This window comes from Astatotilapia calliptera, chromosome 14, assembly GCF_964374335.1.
Source record: "Astatotilapia calliptera chromosome 14, fAstCal68.1, whole genome shotgun sequence".
Taxonomy (NCBI): domain Eukaryota; kingdom Metazoa; phylum Chordata; class Actinopteri; order Cichliformes; family Cichlidae; genus Astatotilapia; species Astatotilapia calliptera.
This window is the reverse complement of record NC_137435.1, coordinates 10,977,513-10,999,006: the sequence shown is the minus strand read 5'-3', so window position 1 is coordinate 10,999,006 and position 21,494 is coordinate 10,977,513. Positions and strand designations below refer to the sequence as shown.

Here is a 21,494-nt window from a genome sequence, read left to right as displayed (position 1 = left end):
TTTGGTTTCCCATTGTCGAAAGGAGTGAGCTGGAGATGTCCCAAAAAAGTCTGTCAAGCTCCATCTGCGTACAGTCCTGGTTTGGAGTCCCGCTCCAAACAAAAGCACAGCTGACATCCTGTCCGAGATGGACTTGCGCTGAGCAATTATCTTGCTTCTCTTGTCAGATATTACAACTTGGACATGCGGCCCCTTGCCTCTCTGTCCTGTAGAGATAGTTGGGTTGAGCTCAGTGATATTTCCTCCCCACACCCTCACCCTCCCCGGAGCTGTTTGGTGTAGCTGTTTCACATTCCCAGTTGCGTACGCAGCCTTGTGGTTTTTGGCCGCTCGTCTCTCAAATGATCAGCTACATAGTTGCAGACGCTTGTAATCTGCGTGGGGTTAAAATGTGCCGCTGCAGGGTGGGATTGATGATGACTGATGAAGGAAGTGATTGCCAGTATATCGGTTCTCCAACCTTGATCTGTCTTCCTTTTCCTCTCTCCTGCTTTTGCTTTACTCCTGATCCTTCAGGCTCACACACTGTGTGTAATTGTAGGTAATTAGATTCTTACTCAGTTACCAAATCATGGAAATCATTATAGCTCTATGGGGATTCAGATTTTGATAACTAGTACTTAAGAACCTCCTGGTGATGCAGACCTTTTATTAGTGCGAGTCATATTGCTTTGTAGTCGGGCCTTTGATCTGCCTGCGCACTGATCGACAAGGAGTGTCAGACTGCTCTTCGTTTCAGAAGCTGGAGGTCATCATGGAAGCACTTATCCTGACCTTGAGCTCCAGGCAGCCCTTTCCTCTGCAGCTGTAGCAGAGAGCAAATCAGATGCAGGAACCGCACATCGATCAGTGTTTCAGCTTCTCACATGACTTCCCCACAGCAGAGTTTAGAGGGGAAAAAAGAGGGGAGAGCTAATCACACTTTCTCTGATGCGTAGGAGTGCACGTGCTCCGATCCCTCTCCGTCTCACTGTCATGTTCACGCACACATTGACATTTAACACTTAACCTCTTTCTGCCCTGCTTATTTCCCCCCGTTTTGCTCTACAGCACAGCTTTCAGCAGGCTCTCTCTCTCTCTCTCTCTCTCTCTCTCTCAAGAGAGGCATGTGTCTGTGCAGTGTTGGTATAAATTGATCTAAAAACCATTCGCACTTGCTTTGTTACAGAACATAAAGTGTAGTCTTTCTTCCTTTCAGTTTTATGATTTGTCTCTCCATCTGCTGTCTTTCCTCTCTGGTTTAAATCATTTCATCACATTTGCTCTGCAGATCCTCCCCCCACCACCGCAGCCGCCAGCACCACTGCCTCTGTCCTCCACGACACCCCTGGAACCGGCACTGCTGTGGACCGGCGGAGATCCCCGTTCACCTCCCCCACCTTGGCGTCCTTACACGACAGCAGCCTGGGTACTATAGTTGGTGGGGCAGTGGGAGGAGTTCTCTTCCTGATCCTCTTGCTGATCCTTGGCGGGGCTTGCTATATGCACCAACGTCGAACCTTCAGAGGGGACTACTACACCAAACAGTATTTGGGACCCTCCGACATGCAGAAGGAATCTCAGCTGGACGTGCTGCAGCCGCACGAGCTGCAAGAGGTCTACGGGGACAAAACGAGCAAAGGTAGCCAGGATCTGAAACCCAAATTGGGTGGGGATATCATTTACCCCGACTACACACCTGAGCGCAAAGACAGGGACGACTGGGTCGACAGGGGAGATGCCAACAGGGGTTTCAAGGAGGGAAACTACTACCCAGATCACTACAACAGCCAAAACATGCACCCCTGCGGGCCTCCTGTGCACAGCCCCATAGTCAACAACGGCTCCCCCTATCTCCCGGAGGACTGCTATGACAATGGTACAGACAGCGACTACGTGTCCCACATGGACGGATCTGTGATTTCACGCAGGGAGTGGTATGTTTGAAGAAACAAGCAAATGGAGGGGGAGAAATGGACAGCTGACTGAGAATAATTTGACAAATGACAGATTTAAATATCATTAAAAGCTGTGTCATTTCAGTTAAAGGATAAAAGAACATTTCTCAGCTCAGTCTCACAATGAGCTCTTTGAACAATACTGCTCTGCCTTGATTTTAACCACTTAAACCTTAAGGACATGGACATGGATTGCGTTTCACTTTTGTGGCATTTCAAGGAGCTGCAAATATGCTGGAGCGCCTCGGTGATATTATCTGTGTAGGTTTAAGAGGCTTCAGCGTACAGTGACGTTTCATCTGATGTGAATGAGGTTTTTCGTTCTCGTGTTTGCTACCTGTCTTTGTCGCAGGTCACATGTCAGGTGTTCAAAGCCTTGTCAGTGAAGTATTTATTGCCCTGACTGACTGAGCTCTGCTCCCATTAAATTCTGTGGCATTAAAAAAAATGATCTCATGATTGCTTACAGCCTTTTCGTACAGGCGAGCTGTTTATCATGACCGCGATCAGTATTTCTAGCAAATTATATTGCATGGTTTTGTTTTGGGTTTTTTGTTTTCCAAAGTATGTTTGTAAGTGAAAGGGAAAGTCGTGTTTAAAAGGGAGAATTACACAGGCATTGTACCAAAGGAAAGAAAGCTGACTTTACATAGACGCTGCCCCCGTGCACAGCTCTTCTGTGGCTTTTGTCATTTCACAGCATCTCCTGGAACTTTGTTATACTATGGAAAACCTGAGCGCAGTCACACTTTGTGGATATAGTTTTACTTTCAGCTCCAATTATTTTATTTTGTTATATAGTTGTTGTTTGTAAAATGCCAGGCCTGGTTGATTTGAAAACACCCATGGATTTGAAGTCACAGCAGCTATGTACAAAGCAAAAGGGGCTAGTAAACCGCTCAACTCAACACCTGATCTGATAAAACTGCGAATGGAAAAAAAAAAATCAGTCATTGCTATCTGCCATGGTTTTTTGGAAGACGATTTCTTTAAATGTGAGACAGCAGAAAATGTTTGACACTTTAGGTTAGCAGCACAGTAATAGCAGACTAATTAAAAACTATAATCAGTGAATGTAGCTACTTCGAATGGCTAATCCAGAAAAAGCGCAGACCCTAAGTAGAATTAAAACATTTGCTTTGATATTAACTTACTCATTTTACTCAGTGGAGAAATGTGTTAATTCAGTCACATTCATGCAGTGAAAAGCACAACTCTGTTATTACAGTTGTGAGCAAACATCAAAAGAAGCCACCCGGGCCTTGGCCTTCCCCACTTAGCCATGATAACAGGCTGTGATGCTGTCTTTTCCATTTTCCCTCCTCACTATCCTCGGATTTCTGTCGGTAAGACCAACACCAATAGGGTTTTTTTTTTTTAAACTTCACTTCAAAGTAATGTGTTATAAATACCAGATGTGACTGTAACGGCTGTCATCATCTAACATTACGCGGCTCCATAAACCACCAACAGTTTCACTGCTCCCGCTCGACACTCTAGTGTCGTGATTCATTATTGTAAATAAGCAACAAATGGAGAAGGAGTACTAATAAACTGATCCTTCAGTTTCAGATTGGATGTGTTTGTTTAAAGTGTGATTGTTTGAGTAGCTTGGAAACGTCGCGAGCAGTTGACGTCACTACTGTACAGGCCCTAATGCTGGGGTTTGGCTCCTCCGAGGATACGCAGCAATCATGGAAACGGGAAACTTAATCCATGAATGAAAAAATCAGAACCATGTAGGTTAAAGCTGTCTCTGCAATGGCTCCCCAAGGGAAATATATATATTTTCTTCTTTTTTCCTACAAACAACAAAAAACTTGGAACAAACCCCAGGAATATTAAGTTAAAGCTAAAAAGTCGACATCATCAGTGATCTCATCTGTTCCTGCTTGATTTGACCTCAGCCATTTGTTTCCTCAGGAATGATACATGAATCAAAGTGACCTATGCTAAGTCTCGCATGAATGGGAAAACGTACCCTTTTGGAAACGCACCACTTTAGTCAGCTTGTGTGTTACAGCTAGAGAAAAGTCTATGAATATGTATTAAAGTCAGATCAGGACAGGAGGTCAGGTGTATTTATTATTATGAGGTTTAATAGATTTTGGACGCACTTAAAAAAACCAAAAATATTTCTCCGCCCTTGATTTCTCATGCCAGAGCTTTGGTTGAAGGTTTAGAAGCTGAGAATAAACTACTTTAATCTCTTCAGCTCGCTCTCACTCTCATCGCCAAAACACACACACCCGCCCGCCACGCATCTGCCACTGCAGCCCACATTCAAGGAGCAGTCCTTGCCTCAGACTTCAGGCTTTTTAATTAACTTTTATTTTTTTCCCCCCGTCATCACACTCGGCGACAGAAGTGCCCGGGCTCTCTGATATATAGCACGTCCATGTCTGCATGTGCGTTTTGTTTCTTTTTTTTTTTCTATGGCCGATGATTCATAGCTGTCTGCTTCAGTTTCTTATTCAGTCTCAGCTACATCTCAGAAAGACAAAAATGAGCTGGAGTGATGAATGTTTTTTTTGTTTGTTTTTGTAGTTGTTTGCATGTAAATGAAACTATTTGCTTTTTATTTCTCATCACAAATGTTTCTATACGTGTACATATTGGGATTAGGTTTCGTTTAGGATTAGCTGTTCTCTCGGTTCGGTTTAAATGTTGGTGTACAGTTTGTTCTGGATTCCCCTACTGAATAGTTGGTGCCTTAAATGGGCTGAGCAATGCACAAGCTTAGGAACTTAAAACTATTAATATCATTAAAGAGGAGGACCGACTGGTTCTTTAATATGTATTTCATCTCCATATTTAAGATTTGCTGTTATCAAAGCATTAGAGTTGACAAAAGGTTGATTGTCATGCCTTATACGTTTTAAAAGAAGGACACATGTAACAAGTTGGTTACTGAGAGAATTGCAATAAGCAAAGTTTCACTGGGAATTTAGTCAAGCCAGATTCATAGAAAATATTATTGTCCTGTAAATATGCTGGCTTTTTTTATCATTATTATTATTATTATTGAAGAATCTTATTTTTTGTATGAGGTCTGTAATTTTCTGAGTATTAGTTTATCTTTCGAGCATTGAGGAGCTTGTCTCATGATAACATAGGCGGCGATCCTGTTTTCACTGCATTTTGTATTTGTTCTTGAGAGTTTGTGACCAATTATTTTGTACATTGTCATTTGAATGATTGATGTCTCACATGAATCGGAGATGGAAGTTTGATAGATTGTATTATGTTCCTTTGTTTGCAATAAAAACCACCATTATTGCACTCAGTTGTGTCCTGGGATTCTGTTTTTGCAAAGGATTTTAAATTCTTTTACTTTAATTATCTTGCATAGAGGTTTCCCTTATCAAATTAAAGCCTGTCAGTAAGACACAAGACTAGTACAATAGCCTTGCAAACCTTACAGTTAAGTCCGATTGAGATGTGATGGGCATGCAGACTTTCAGCTTTAATTCAGTAGTTTCACAAAAATGTTGCAGTATGTTGGCTACACCAAAAGTTTAAAGGTTTCTTTAGCTTTTTTTAGTCTAATTATGGCTTATTTCACTTGCATCAAGTTTGGAGCTCATATTGAAAATTCTTGTTAAAAGATAACAAATGCAAGTTCAACAGTTCTTAATGTCTTGATGCATGCTCAATCATCCAGGTACGTAAATCCCAAAAGGTTGATTCTGTCCATCTGGACGTAGTGTTCTCAATGGGAGAAACGCTTCGTCACTCATCCAAGTGACTTCTTCAGTCTCAGCTGACTGCAGGTTTCCCCAACAAGAAGGCCCTGAGTAAATGTGGTTGTCCCAGCTGGACATTGTCAAAGCTGGGAAGGCACCTAAAGAAACCTCCAGCCGATCCAGGAGAGAAGAACAACTGCTGCCTAAGCAAAAATCCATAGTGATCACCTATGTGTCAGGAATATCGGAACAGCTGAGACGCATTTTTTCTAAACACAGTCTCTGTGGCTTTTAAACCCCAAAACAGGCTGGGCCCAAAAAGTCGTCCACCCCAAGGATCGGGTCCCCAGACACAATCAGAGTAACATAGTGTACGCCGTTAAGTGCCAGGAGGATTGCCAGGATTTATACATCAGGGAAACCAAACAATCTCTCGTGAAGCGGATGGCACAACACAGAAGAGCTACCTCATCAGACCAGGACTCTGCAGTCTATTTACACCTACAGGCCAGTGGACCCTCTTTCAATGATGAGGATGTACACAGAGGACAGAGAGGATCGCTAGTTTGAGCGCGGAGTTAAGGAGGCCATTTACGTGAAAAGGGAAAGACCATCTCTGAAAAGCATAGTAATGATCAAGGAACTGACCTCACAGGCCATTGCTCATTCAGTGGGCTGGTTTCAATTATTGTGCAAATGTACTGTTTACAAGGTTGGGGAAACCTGCAGTCAGCTGAGACTGAAGAAGTCACTTGGATGAGTGACGAAACGTTTCTCCCATTGAAAACGCTACGTCCAGATGAACAGAATCAACCTTTTCGTTCTTCTTAATCTGTCATAAAATAAAGTGCTAACAGTGTTCACCTGATTATGTAACTACATGTCAATAAACTGTCCAATTAATTCTGATCTGAAAGTACGGGTCCAGTGAGCTTGTGATCTCATTCATTGCCTTTGAAATAGCTCCTTTAAGAATAGGGACGAGGTCTGCGACCACTTGCAGTCAGTTGAGGTTAAGCGGTCAATTGCATGCAATCTGTTTGCAATGAATCAGAAATTTGTAAATCCACTGCTGGCTACAGACACAGAATTCACACTCACTTCTTAGATTCGGACTGACTGATTGATTGAAATATGCCTGTGCTTATAAATTAAACAGCAACCTTTGCAATCGGTCTGTCTGTGTGATTGCAGTCAGTGTGAGTCAGACTGGAGCTGTTTGGAAACAGGTCCTAACAGACAACCGGCGCAACTGCCTTGCAATTGCAAGTGGTTGCTGAGAGACTGAGGCTGTTGGATGTTGATTGCCGCAACTACTTACATTCTGTTGCTGACAGCAAAAATACTACATGCAATTATCAGGCAACCAGCAGTTTATTTCTAGTACCAAGGACATTGCTGTCCTCCTATAGTGTAAGTTGTAATACAATGTGATTGTTCGTTATTATTATTATTTGATATAAAATCCATCGTGGTGGTGTACAGAGGCAAAATTGCAAAAACATTTATTGTCATTCATCTCCACACACACTTGTTAAATGTAAAGTCAGGGGTCAGTTTTGGTGAAGAAAGTGTTTCAGTCAGTGTTGACAAGTCTTCATGTTTCTTTGTGTAATGTTTCACTTGTGGTGGAAAGTTAATTCTTAATCTTGGAAACAAGATTTGACAAACAATAGTTGTGTTCAGGTTTAAAGGTCCACCATCCTAACACTAGCCCCAAAGAACAGCTAGTTTCATTTTCAGCTTCGCTCTATTAGAGAGAGAATATTTTTTTGTATGTGATTGAACTTGTTTAATTCTCTAGTCCCAGTGCAGATATGATTTTAAATATAGCCAAATTGTGGCGGTGAATGTCATTGATTCCAGTCAGATTAGGATCAATGGGGGTTAGTCAATTTCCATCTTGGGGTCTTTGTGGTTTTCCTTGAGCCCATTACTAACCACATGTGCAGTGCGGTGCAGCACATTGTCCTGCTGGGGAAAACCATTGGCATTGGGGACCTTTGTTAGGTGTGTGTGCTTGTCTTCAGCAATGTTTAGGTATGTGGTACATGCCAAAGTTTAATCTGAAGGGGTTGCCAAGACCCAAAATTTTCTGGTCAGTGTTATGCAGATCATCTGTCAGCGGATATTGCTGATTGGGGGACATTACAGACTTGTGTCCATTGGATGTCTGATCATGGATGGATGGATGGATGGAATTCTTCCACACATGAAGTGAAGAGGTCATTGAAGCCAGAAACCATTAATCTCTGTCACCTTCCTCCTCTTCCACTATCCACACCTGTGTAGTTACTAACTGACCCATCTCACAAGGCTCTCCATCCTGTCCAACTCACCACCCTCTTCATCACTGGTTCACAGAGAGAAGAGAGCGATGCCGCTGCGTTTTTGTCACACCCGCACCAAATTCAGGGCTACTGACCACCCACAACTCCCCCCGTCACCCATCAGTCCTCAAAGAATAAGTTGTTTCTCTTTAAATACTGTGAACTTCTCACACTGAAATTATGCCCTGAAAACATTTACAAAGGAATTTACAATGGCATCCCTAATCCAGGCCCTCCTACTCTAAGTGCCTGCGTTTAATCCCCAGTGTTAACCTGGCTTTGGGAGTGCCGCTCACTATCAATATGTGTTGTTTAGCAAAGTGACAATCGCTCCCTCTGGTCCAGATTAAGCGGAGAAGGAGAAACCAGATACTTAATCCTTTGTGGCATGGAAAGAAAACTCCCTTCTTGGACTTCACTTTCATCACCTCAGGGTCCACGTCTGCCAGAACCAAAAGCACTCACTCTATTATCACAGTGTTGCCTGACTGGGATAACCCCAGCCTAATCCATCACTGCTACCATCTGCATGTTTGTGCAGGCAGGGTGGGTAAATAACGCCGTGTTGGTGGGCTTGGGTTACTTCTTGTTTTTCCTTTCTTAAGTTTTTGGCAGATGGCTGCAAGGGGCATTTTTTCACACATAATGAATCAGTCAGCAAATGTGTTTAGTTTTGTTACCTCGTAAACCACAGCGGGTTCCTTCAGCATTCCTTACAGACCCCACCCAAAGAAGTTCACACCAAAATGGGGATTCTCCATCAGACTTCAACAAGTCAAGTTTTCAAGTTTTCTCCCTCCTTGTTAGTATCAGCATTAACTTTATGTTGTACATTTCGTTGAAGTGAGAGGTAGCCACGTGTATTTAGTTCTGTGACCCTATTCTTCTTCTTCGAAAACAGAGGTTTTAGCTAATGAACACGACCGCAGCCCCGGGGAGCTCACATCAAAGGCCACAGCTGACTGAGCTGAACAGACAAATTGTTTGAACGCATGGATTTGGAAATAATGAACTACTGCAGAGGGTGGGAGAGTGTGGAGCAGTTACAACAAAAATGTTGTCACATGGCCCGCGGTCTCACCGGCCTTGTCTCGGTGTGAAGCGTGTGAGGCTTCGGGGCAGGGGCCAACTGTAACGGCAAATACTGGGAACAGAAAAAAAAACGTGTTTGACATAAACAGCTACACTTGTTTTTCTTTAGAGTGTTCACATTTTACTTAATGTTTTGATATTGAACCTTGATTTCGCTGTAGTTGTTTCCCAGTACATAAGATGACATGGAAATGCAGATGTTCAGATTTCAACAGTGGATCATTGGCAGCTTGTGTGTAAAAGGTGTCGCATGCAGCAATGAATCCGCCTCCGCAGCCCCTCTCAGGTTTATTGACCTTAACACTGTGGTTCAGCTCTTTGTTTTGGTTTTCCACCAAAAATCTTTACTGTTTTGGCTCATTTTAAAGCTCTCATAGGATTGTTTGTGCCTGCTCTGTTGGCTGGCAATTTTTTCTCTCCATGTCTAGTCATGGTTCAGTAGTGACCGAACCAATGTTTGTTCTTCAGTGTCCTTCTTACACTTCCTAGCAAGAGAAAGTTTGTGTTAAATGATTGTTTTCAGCTATTTCTTAATCAGCTATGATAAAATAAAATAAATTACATGTGCGCCATCTTACTTGGACCTCCCCAGAAAGGCAAGGAGAGCCTTTAGAAAAGTCCCAGCATTTTATTTGTTTCCATCTGCTGGCTTTGCAAATAGAACATAGGACATAACCATAAGGTAATTAGCAGACAATGCACAATAAATGTCAGCAGTGATATTATGCAGGTTACATTGCTGGTTCTACAAAGATTCACAGCAGAAGTCTAAAGCAGTGAAGTGTTACAGATTAAGTTCATAATGCAAACAAATGAGAGAGAAGTCTAGAGGTGCATAAATGTAAACGGTTTCAAAGTGTTGGCTCAAGTAATCAAAGTCTGTTTACGTGGCGAAGACACTGAGGCCGTCTGTTTGCAACCATGTGCTAACCATATTAACTGTTTAAACAAAAACAAACACAGACGCGCTTTTGTTTTTTTTATTCATTTCAGTAATTTGATTAGAGCAATACTTCTCACTTTGTAAGAGACTAGACCTTTGTTCTGCATGGAAACAACATCAACATCTGTCTGTTTGTAGTTGAGTTTTGACCAGGAACATGATGCCAGGCATTGCTGAGATGAAACATATGGTATCTCAAGGCAAGCATCCATCCACTGGTCATTTAGAGGGTGCAGTTAAATATTTGACTCATAGGCGTCACCCATTGGTTTTGGTCATTGCAATCTTGTTTTTTCAGGCTAGACAGCTGAACTGAGCTATGACCACCTAGAACTAGTGTTAACCAGCTAGCTCCGGTAGCAAACCGCAAAATTCATTGTGATTCAGGTTTAAAAAATGAAACACAGAAACCAAAACAACAATCCTTTCAGCAACTTTTAGTGTAAACAGATGCTGTAAAGTTGGGCATTTTAACACAGCATGGGTGATTTTGGAGTCAAACTCAAGTAGCCGTTTATGGAAGGGCAGCTTTAAACAGGATTCACTCTTGAGCCAAAAAACATTTTGACTCTCAAAGTGACAACAAATGAGTCATTTTGATTTACATAAGCTGAATGTGTAAATGTAAAACGTGACAATCTATTTTCTGCTGTCCCAAAATGCTCAAAAGTTATCAACTTTGGTCCTTAAAGACCTCAGAAAACATTTAAAGTTCACCTGGGGAAATACAACTACTGAAAGGACCCTGCCCAGAGATTTTGTTTTTGTTTCGATTATGACACAAATTTCAGGCCACATTTTGTTTTTTTATTCTTGCTATTTATTTTTAAAGGATCCCACAACAAATTAAGGAGTAAGGAAGTTAGTGAAGTAACTCTTTACACAACTAGTCGTTAACTTGAGAAAGTCTATTGTCCATAAACAAATGACAAAAAACTCCATTCTGTCCTTAAGTTTTCCTTCACCCTATGGATGGAAAAGTGGTGCTGTCTGCTAAGAGGGCTGCTGTTCCACTCTGCCTTTTGGTGATTTACATGCCATAAGTGTAGGTTTTCATTGTTACAATGGAGAATTTAAATGATGCCGTATATCACCGACATGACTGCCGCAATGGAAACCGTCTTCATTATCCACTTTCTACTGCAGTGTAGAAAGAAAAGAGCATACAAATTTTGCCTATACAAAAGCTTCCAGGAGACAAGGGGTTCTTATCTGAAGCAGGGCATGTTTAGAAACCCTGCTGCATCACCTTTAAGCAGTAGATTTGACTGGTTTGCTGTACTTCCGACAAAGGAGAGAGGCTGGGCACTGTGACAAAACCCCCTTTGTGCAGTGAGTCCTCAGAGACTGAGAGCAAAGACAATGAAGGTTTTCATCGATGAGCCGCATTGTTACTCTGGATTGCACTGAGGGCCATTCACAGATCAGATCCCGTGTGCGGTTCCCAGCCCGCTCTGCTGCCATGGAAAAGCTTGCTGCTGTGAGGCTGCGTTTCTCTCTGCTGACTCAGAAAGTTTTCCAGAGACACTTTAAGGAAAAGTACTTGGAGCAGCATATCGTGTTGTACAATATAAAGTTAAATGGGGAAGACAGAGTGGTTTTCTCAGGAGTCCATTAAATATAGTATAAACATGCAGGTTGGGGGAGTGTAGCAGTGAGAAAATATCCATCAGATCATTTGTCGAGGAGAACAGCTATCACTGCAGCCACCTTTAAAGACAAAAAAGCACTCATGTCAGGGTGAAAGGAGCAGACAGTTAACTGTGTGGTTTTTATATAAACCAGCTTCTAATTGGGCTCCGGGCATGCTACAACCTCTGATCAGAATGGGTGGGCAGCCATGTTACTGGGCGGCGACAGAAAGACCCCCATATCCCCCTCCATTGTTCTGCAGTGCTGAAGCAGATATAATCTTCAGTGAATTTTAATCCCTCCAAAACAATGCAGTGGTCCCTGGGAAGTCACCGTAGGGTATATAAAAGGTAACAACAACACACATTTGGAGCAGACTGAAATGCCGTTAGGAGTCAGCTGCACCTGCATATTTATTTGTGAAAGATATATGAGGTGCCTGGAGAAACTGCTTGTTTTATCATTTTAGGGCATCTGTCCAGTAACTGTCAGGATAGTTCAATAAAACGCAAAAATGTCAAACTGCTGGTGACGCTGGAGGACAAGTCAGAGGATCCCAAAAGTCATTAGAATACGTCATCCGGGAACTACGAATAGCCATTTTGGAGATGCTAAGATATTTCACCGTGAGAACTTTGAAACTCCAGAGATGGGTCAATTTAAGTACACAGTGATTTGAGCTGCTCTCAGAAAGCTGCACATTCTGATGTGTGCCACCCGGAATATTTTCAAAGCCAAACAAGTCCAAGCTGCAGTTTAAGTAACATGAAACAAAAAAAGGAAGGGTGACCCTCTTAATTCAGATGAGAATTTGCTCTCTTCCTCTGGTCGAACATTGTATTTTCTGCCTTTTTTCTTCAGTACAGTAAGCACACAATCACCCAAGGTCGCTGTGATTGTTAACTAGTGTGGTCATGGAAACACTCTGCATATCTTTAACTAGTCTATATGGCCTCCTCTAAGACTGAGATTGAGGACCTCCAACAGTGCATTTAAAGGGCACTTTTTTGTTTGTTCACTGGGGTTGCATGTTTACACCAGCTGGGCCAGACATTGTCATTTCCATTTGCATATTTGAGTTGAGCATGTTTGAGGCCTTGCTGCTGCTTGGTGAACCACAAGAACTGCGGGCATTTCCAGGATTTTTTAAATGGGGTTGCACAGGAAGCCTAAAAACTGGCCCGTGAGGGTGGGACAGCCCATGGAAAATAACCACATTCTATCAGAAATGAATATAGAACAAAACCACTTTAAAACTGCATGACAGTTCAACCAGATACCAGACCTCCTTCCTCCATATACATGTATTAGGAGAGGTGCCTTCCCTTGGCACTGAGACACAACATTCAACCACAAGATAATGGAGTTAACAAAATGCAGTGTGATTATAACCATTAATCTATTTTATCAAAAAGTAGTAAAAGAACGCTGTCTCACACGTCTTTTGTTTCAGGTTCACCTTTGCAAAGTAAAGAAATTAGGGAATTGTGGGTAGTAGATTAAACCACTGTGGAGCAGAATACACCATATTTCATCTATGATTATCACAGAAGCTTTAAGTGTATATTATTACATTATTTAACATTGTATAGTTAAAGTGTAAAAAGTATTTGCCGCTTCCCGATTTCTTGTTTTTCAGATCATCAATTAAATTTTAATATTATACAAAACTAAAGTGACCCTGGCAAGCACAAAAAGTGACCTTGTACTTCCCAAGCAGTTGTAACCATTACACTATGGGCCTATGTAGAATTTTTTTTAAACTAAACCTAATAGCTGCTTGTTAGACTTTTGGCAGCAAGAACTATAAAGAAGTGTTTGTGATTATTGTTTGTAAGAATTTTGGTCCACTCATCTTTGCATAATTGTTTTCATTCAGCCACTCTGAAGGATTTTTGACTATGATTAGCCTGTTAAGGTTATACCAAATCATCTCAATTGCATTTAAGTGTGAATTTTAAATAGGCCACTCCAAAACCTTCATTTTGTTTCAGAGGTGGATCCAGCCAAAGTGTGCTTGAGCAGAATTCATGGTTCCATCAATTGTCCAGGCCCTGAAGTAGCAAAGCAGCCCAAGACCACCACACTAGCACCACAATCTGTGACTGTTGACTATTCTTTTCATGAAATGGAGTGTTACTTTTATGCCAGATGTGATGGGATGCAAACATTCCAAAATCGGAACTTTTGTTCCATCAGTCCACTGAATATTTTCCCAAAAGTTTTGGGGATCATCAAGAAGTTTTGGGGGTTTTTTTTGGCAAATATGAGACAAGCCTTCGTGTTCTTTTGGTCAGAATTGAGTTTCACCTTTGAACTCTTCCAGTCTCTTTCTTATTGTTCAATCCTGAACTCTGACCTTAACTGAGGTAAGTGAGGCCTGCGGCTCTTTAGATGTTGTCCTGGGTTCTTTTGTGACCTCCTGAATGAGCTGTTGATGGGCTCTTGGAGTAATTTTGGTAGGCAAGCCATTCCTGGCAAGAATTGCCACTGTTCTTTCCAGTTATTTTCCATTTCTGGATAATGTGGTTCACTGGAGTTCCAAAGCTGGAACCCTTTGCAGACTGACAGATGTCAATGACTTGTTTCTCAGCTGTTTCTGTAGTTTGTAACATGATATGCTTTTTGACATTTTTACTCTGTTTCACGTCTAAATGGGATAGTGAAACTGAACTCAGCTTTCCAAAAAAATATAGTTAAACATAGTTCATTCATAATTTATTAAATAAAAAATGATCTTGGAGTATTTTTCATTATTGTTAATTAATGAGGGAAAATGGGATTTGTGGGGCTTTAACTTCTTTGTCTGAGAACAATTGTGGGAGAGAAATAGTCACAGGATCACTAAAGTCAATGGAATACATCCTCCAGCCACAATGAATATCTGTCCATTGTTTTAGTCTTGACCAAAGATCACCTGATCACCCGATAAACATTGTCATCCTCAGGGCCATGCTGCTGGCCTGCCTAAAAAAAGACCTCTCCACTACCATCGATCATTATCTGTCTGCATTTCCATCTGTCTTTCTGTTGTTCTCTGGATCCTCTGTTGTTATTTTTAGTGTTCAATCTCTGTCTCCTTCACCTGCCTGCGTCTGTCAGTCTGCTACTTCTACAAGGCCCAATAAGCAGTATCTAATGTGACTGAGCGGACACCCACCGCTCCTGCTGCACGCTTCCTGTGAACAGCTGGACCTGCAGTCTGACAGCCGGACCGGCAGTCCACACTCCGCTCTGATCCCACCGACTCTGTGCATTTGTGCATGTGACGGCGCTCGTCATGTGACTTCTGCCCGGTTCACTGCTTCGGTGTCAGAGCTTATCAGCCAGCAGACCACCAGCAGAGGCTGTAGATGTTTGTTCCTAGTTCTCAGAGCAGATCAGTGGTCATAAAACTTCACCTCAAAGCCCCTGCCAACTCACCTTATTCTGAATCGGTCTGCTAGTTTGGCTTTTATCTTTTATTATCTGTTTAACTCTGATTTGTGTTGGCCGTCTTCATTTTCCAGCCTTCGCCTTGAGTCTTTTGTCAAGCTGTTTCCCTGTTTCCTGACGTGATTCCTGGCTGGGACAGATGAGCTTGTCACACTCAGCTGTTCCTCTGGATGATGTATCACCAGCACTTGGGCTTGCAGTCAGGACATGTGCTTTTTTGTTAGAACAACATCGGCGAGACTTTAACATATCTGAATTATAGCTGTGATTTAGTGCAGGGTCAGACAGAGCAGTCACAATTCAAAGCAGCCAGCATCATTATAACTTGAGTCATGTTGTCATTTCATGACTCATGTCGTTGTGTCATTTTGGTTTGGATATTTTAACTACATCTGTCGTTGCTGCGTGCTCATATCTATATACAGTTCTCCCATTCTCCGCTTATGTTATTTTAAGCACGTCCATATTTTCCTCTTTTTCTTAAAATTATCATTCAGTTTCACTTTTGTTGAGAGGCTTTGGTAATTTACCGCAGTAATATCATATTTTGAAGCCTATCTCCTTCTTTCATCATTCTTAACTGTGTGAAGCAAAAATAACTGCAATAATAACAAATCTCCACAAATTCCTTTCCACTTGCATATCCTAGGATAGGATAGAGGATAGACTTTAAAGTCCTGATGCTGGTCTATAAAGCTCTGAATGGTTTAGGACCAAAATACATCAGTGACCTCCTGACCCAGTATGAACCTTCCAGATCCCTCAGGTCATCTGGATCCGGTTTTTTATCAGTTCCCAGAGTCAGAACCAGACACGGAGAAGCTGCATTCAGCTTTTATGCTCTTTATATCTGGAACAAACTCCCAGAAAGCCTCAGATCAGCTGAAACACTCAGTTTATTTAAATCCAGGTTGAAGCCTCACCCATTCTCAGCTGCATTTGAATAAAGCACCAAATCCACACTTTTAAGCTTAAATTTCAAAACTTACATTTAACTACTGATTTTATCTACTGTTCTGATTTTATCTGTTTTGATTTTATATACTGTTTTGTTTGTTTGTTTGTTTGTTTGTTAATTAGTTAGCTTGTTTTAATCAATTTTAAATCATGCTTTTTATTTGTTTTCAAGGTTCAAGGTTCAAGGTTCTTTATTTGTCACATGCATAGTTATACAAGTATAACACACAGTGAAATGTAGCCTGTAGTTTTTGTTTCTAATGTCTCTGTAAAGCACTTTGAATCACCTTGTTGTTGAATTGTGCTATACAAATAAACTTGCCTTGCCTTGCCTATGGTGAAAAAGAATGCTTTCATTGGACTCTAAATACATTCTTACTGCGTCCCCAAGAATTAAGAGAGTAAATAGCAGTCAGATGCTGCTAATCAAATGCTTGATTAATTAATCATCAGTGAGCGTGACCACATCTATAAGAAAGACTTATGGAACAATGTCCTTTGCACAGATAAGACCAAAGTGAAGATTTTCGGCCAGAATGCACAGAACCAGCACGTCAGCACAAACATCTCAAGCCAGCTGTCAAGCATGGTGGGAGAGGGTTGATGATTTGGCCTTGTTTTGCAACTTCTGTAACAACTGTTTTGGAACTTTGCAGTAATTGAGTTGACCATGAATTCCTCTGTATAACAAAGCATTCTAAAATCAAATGGAAAGCAACCTGAGAGCTAAAGTTTGGCATAAACTGTGTCACTAAACAAGACAATGATCCCAAGCACACCATCAAATCTACAAAACAGTGGCTGAAAAAGAAAAGAATCCAGGTGTTGCTGTCACCCAGTTAAGGTCCAGATCTCAACCTGATTGAAATACTTCAGTGAGACTTTAAGAGAAGTACATAAACTACAAATCTTAGTGAATTGAAGCAATGTTGTAAAGAAGAGTGGACCAAAAATTCTTAAAAAAACAACAACATGAAAAACTCATAAAGTTATAGAGAAGATGATTGCTTCATGTTAGTGCTGCTATAGCGTGTAATTAGTTTTTCAGAGGACTTTTTAGTGTCCTGTACAAAGAGCACAGAGTGCTTTTTTCATGACTGTACATAGTGCCAGTGGTAATCCAGAGCAAATTGTGCTGCTGTCCAGTTAACCTGAGGGCCTCAAGTTAGCTGAGTTATAAAATCAAGAGGCTGCATCAGTGGTTGTATAATAGATCAAAACTCACCAGCCATACAACCAAAATCTGTACAAGATGAATGAGATACAGAATCAGAATCTCCTCAGAATCATTTCCCGATTGACCACATGACTTACTTCCCCTCTACTTTAAATTAGGGCACTTTTGACTTAATTAAACACAACCATGATCATATACAGAACCAGGGATGACAAAGCAGCAGAGACAAAAGGAGGAGAAGAACTCTTTTGTGCTAACCACAACACAAGCGTGTGTAGCAGGAGACCTGAGAATGAAGCAAAGCACAACTCATGTCAAAATGGATAAATTACTTGAAACAGAGAGGTTCGGGGGGTGCAGCAGGAGGCCCATTTAGGAGCTTTTAAAGTTGAACAGCATGAAGTCTTAATTACTGAGACTTAACACTGGCCAGTGCTCCGCTCACGCTGCGATGGTCAGGAGTTGGAGGCTGCTGCCCCCATGGTTTCAGAGGAAGGAGAGAAGACTAAAAAATGAAGCCTGAGCAGAACATATTCACTGTTTTTATCAGCAGGTGGGGGATATAATAAAGGCTGGTTAAACTTAATTCCATTCTTGGATTTTTAGATAAAAGGCCTGATCCTGTTTGCCACTCGGTGTCAGGATGAGATGTGTTTCTAACAAATTACACTTTCTCTCCACCTTTTATCCTCCTGTCAGAATGAACCTTCATGCACACTGGAGTTTATTGGCGGTAATGATCGCAGGTTACTCCCTGCTGATTAATCGTGTTAATACTGTTTGTTCAGATTGAGGTGGGTGGGGTCACTTATTTGGAAATATACTGTGTCCGAAGCTCTGCAAGCACTGGTAAGAGTGCAAATGAGAACAGGGATACACATGTGTTCATTCCGCCTGGGATGACAGGGTTCACATGTGTCTTTATCTCTTTAATGCTCTTCACAACGGATAGAATCCATATTTAATATTATAAAATAAATCACACAGGCAGAGCAAACAGACTTTAGGTTTACAACAAGGTCCTATAATAGCAACTGTTTTCTGTTTTTATAAAGAGCAGTGGAAGATTCAGCAAAGAAGACTTTCTACATACTGAGATGTTAATTTGTGGGTGGTCACTGATTTGCCTAAATGCTTTAAAAATTAGCCAAATCTAGAAAAAAAAACATTGTTCTACATAGAGGTGAATATGGTTGGATGATGAACAATAACCAATATTATCGCTGTTCCTGTTTTAAGAAGAACAATTTGTATTCACTATCTGCCTGTTGGTCTCACAGAAGCCAACACAACTGAATCACAAACTTCTGGGATGGTCTGTACCACACAGCAAAACATAATATTAGTCAGATAATTAATTCAAAATTCTCCAAAAGGCTCCAACAGCACAAACCCAGAGTGAAGAAGCTCAGTTTAGTGACTAGAGTCAGCTTCAGCTGCCTGTATTGGACATCTTTCCATCAATGTAGCTACATCCCAAACTCCAGTATCGGAGTAGTACGGATGCCTTATTTTTTTAAAAAAGATTAGGCTTCAGCATGTTCTCAACAGAATTTTATTCATGAAACTATGGAAACTGCAGCTATAGTTAAGTGTAATAGGCATCCATGATTTAGAACATGGAAAAATACTGGAGCAATTAGGAGTCTGCAAAAAAATATTGAAGGTGCTGAGCGTAAGCTTCTTACTGTGAAACGTTTCCCCCTCATCACTTCAGAGGATTCCTCTCCAGTTCCCCTTGGTTCACTTCTAGTAAAACTCCATTGTTGCATTTTGCATGCAGGGACTGTTAATTTACCCAATTACTAGATGTGGAGATGACTAGTGAAGTGTAACTGCATCTATTAGAGCTTGCGGTACCACTTCACTACATTTTTCTTAAAGTTAAAACGTGATATGAGCTGTTACATTATTATTGTCATGTGATGCATGAAAATTCCCATAATCACCAGATTAAAAATACCTCTAAACTGAGTAATTTGAATGGTACTTACACATGAATGCATTCGAATCTATCACATCAAAGTGTGCAAAGCTCAAAGACTTTCACTGTTCTGCTACTTTTTTCTGATTTCTGTATATTGAGCATTTCCTTCCACATCGCAGGAGTTTAAATGATGCATTCAAATGCTGTCTCCCAGTGTTTACCTTTAAGCTTCTCTTAGTCATGGTTCCCAGGTCCTGTTTTATGCTTACTTATGAATACTACAAGCTAATTTTGTGTGCTAACTGCCTAATGGCCATGTTGCTCTTGTTAAATACATAATGTTTCTCAAGAGAATTAGTGTATAATTTGGTATTTTCAGTATTTGTATTTCTCAAATTATTAGCAGCAATTTTATTTGTTTCATTAAGTAGGAATGTAAATAAAATCTCACCTGACTTGAACTCCCCATCACAGCACAGTCGGGACTCTTTCCTTCCCTAATTAGCTGAACGTCCGGGTGTCTCCTGTGGTGGTATCAGAACAAATGTCACAGGGCATTCTTCTTTTGGCTGATGTACGTGTATGTTCTTGTGTAAAAATCTCCCCGGGCTTTGTTACCTTTGGAGGTCATGAATTGGCCCGTCAGCAGCCGTGATGATACACTTTCATTTCAGCCAGTAATCCCACAGCGCAATAAAACTGTCTGGCCTCTGCGTCTGGCTCCAGTCAGACCAGCTTTACTCAAAAAAATGTCCCAGCCCTCCCCCCTCGATATTATTAAGTGGAATGTAAATCCCAAAATACATGTTTAGATCTCCTTTTTCCTCTAAAGGTTACATGTCATTACAAAAAAGCTATTTGCCAGGAGATGGAGAGACAGTAATCATATATAGGTCGTGTGTTATAATGAGGGAGTGCATGTCAAACCAAACCAAGACACCAGCAAGGACAGAGGTCACTGCAGTGTGGTCAAGCTGTGTTTGGGTTGGCAGAGAAGCTGCAGCTTTGTGCAAAAAGTGGGTCTCTGTGTTGAGGCATTATCTCACAGCTGGGTTTGCTAGAATTTTCAAAACAAACAAGTTATTGGATTTTCTGCCCCTGCCCTGCATGTCATCTTTGTAGAAAAGTGAAACAGCTTGAGAAAAAAAAGAAAAGAAAATTAATAATTAATTAAATTATGTGAAATTCTTTCCAGTTCTTCAACTTTAGAGATGCCATAATGTGAATAAAATGTATGACCCTTTCAAAGCATACGACTTGTGCTATGATCAATAAATTATTGAGCGACAACAAAACACTCACAGTGACTACAAACTCACTCAACTGCTAAATCCTCAGTGTTTTTAAGTTTGCTGTTGGTTGTTGGTTTTGTGTTCAATGTTGAAAACCACCCCAAAGAGACTTCAGCGCTATGGTGACATTGATTCTTCTGTAGCAACAGTACCGTGCAGGTAGAACTAGATCCTACAGTGCTAACAGCTTGAGTCCCCATCACTGCCTTTTACTTGTTGAAGATCAGGCTCTGGCTGTTGGGCTGCAACTTGTTTTTGCCACCACTCTGGCTTCTCTGGTTCTTGTTCTGCGTTAGCACGTTTGTGCAGATGTTTCCAAAGAGCTGAAGTTGTGTTAGCATATAATATACCTGTTTATGTCCTTGTTGCACTTTACCATGATGTTCTTGTCCTTTTGTTCAATAAAAATACAAGTAATTTCCATATTTCCACTCCTCAAAAGATATAAATCCCCCCGCCATTCTCCTCCTCCATAGACGAAAACCAAAATCAGATGATTAAAAGGCACGGCTGATGTTTTTTGTCTTTATATCTGGCTGTCATCCAGATAACTGAAGAATCTTCAGGAAATCTTAGGAAACTATAACAGCAATTTGATTATTAAATTTAATGCAGAAACTCCTTAAAAGGTTAACCGAGGAATGAATTACACCCAACACTACCAACTACTCATTTGCCTTCAAAGTAAGATATACACTTTTTGAAATGTGTTGGTTTTCATGCTACCCTTCTAGTGATGCCCGAGCAAAGTTTGAGGAGAAAGGGCGACGCCTGAATCATGAATCATCCTCTGGGAGTCATGAATTTACCATAGTTTGTGCTAATCAGTTTGGTATTTGTTAATATATTTCTTTTGGGAACAAAATGTTTGACAGACCAAAAATTACAGCAAAAACAAACAAAGAAACCAAGAGCAAAATTCCCCGGTCATCCAATATTCACTACCAAGGACCATAAACTCAATCATAATAAGTTGACGTATATTGAAAGATGATAATCGATGGGTGGTAAGCACTAATCTCTTCCTGAGAATGCAGCTTGGGGCCTCACTGGAGATCAGCAGCATTTCACAGGGCCTGATGCCAC

General features: G+C 41.1%; 1 protein-coding gene and 1 long non-coding RNA gene across 3 annotated transcripts in view; one reads left to right on the top strand and one right to left on the bottom strand.

Annotated features, from left to right (window-relative positions):
* Positions 1 to 5,219, top strand: part of nectin3a (nectin cell adhesion molecule 3a) — a 36,298-nt gene extending 31,079 nt beyond the window's left edge. For both annotated transcript variants that reach the window (XM_026192113.2, XM_026192112.2), the window contains exon 6: positions 1,271 to 5,219. In XM_026192113.2, the coding sequence (XP_026047898.1) occupies positions 1,271 to 1,926 (656 nt within the window). In that variant the 3' untranslated portion in view covers positions 1,927 to 5,219. The remainder of the gene's footprint in view (positions 1 to 1,270) is intronic.
* Positions 5,220 to 10,144: 4,925 nt separating this feature from the next.
* Positions 10,145 to 20,635, bottom strand: LOC145420153 (uncharacterized). Its single transcript, XR_013901454.1, has 3 exons — positions 19,735 to 20,635; positions 19,568 to 19,640; positions 10,145 to 11,698 (listed from the first exon to the last, which is right to left on the bottom strand). It is a non-coding gene; the product is annotated as an uncharacterized LOC145420153 (long non-coding RNA).
* Positions 20,636 to 21,494: the final 859 nt, after the last annotated feature.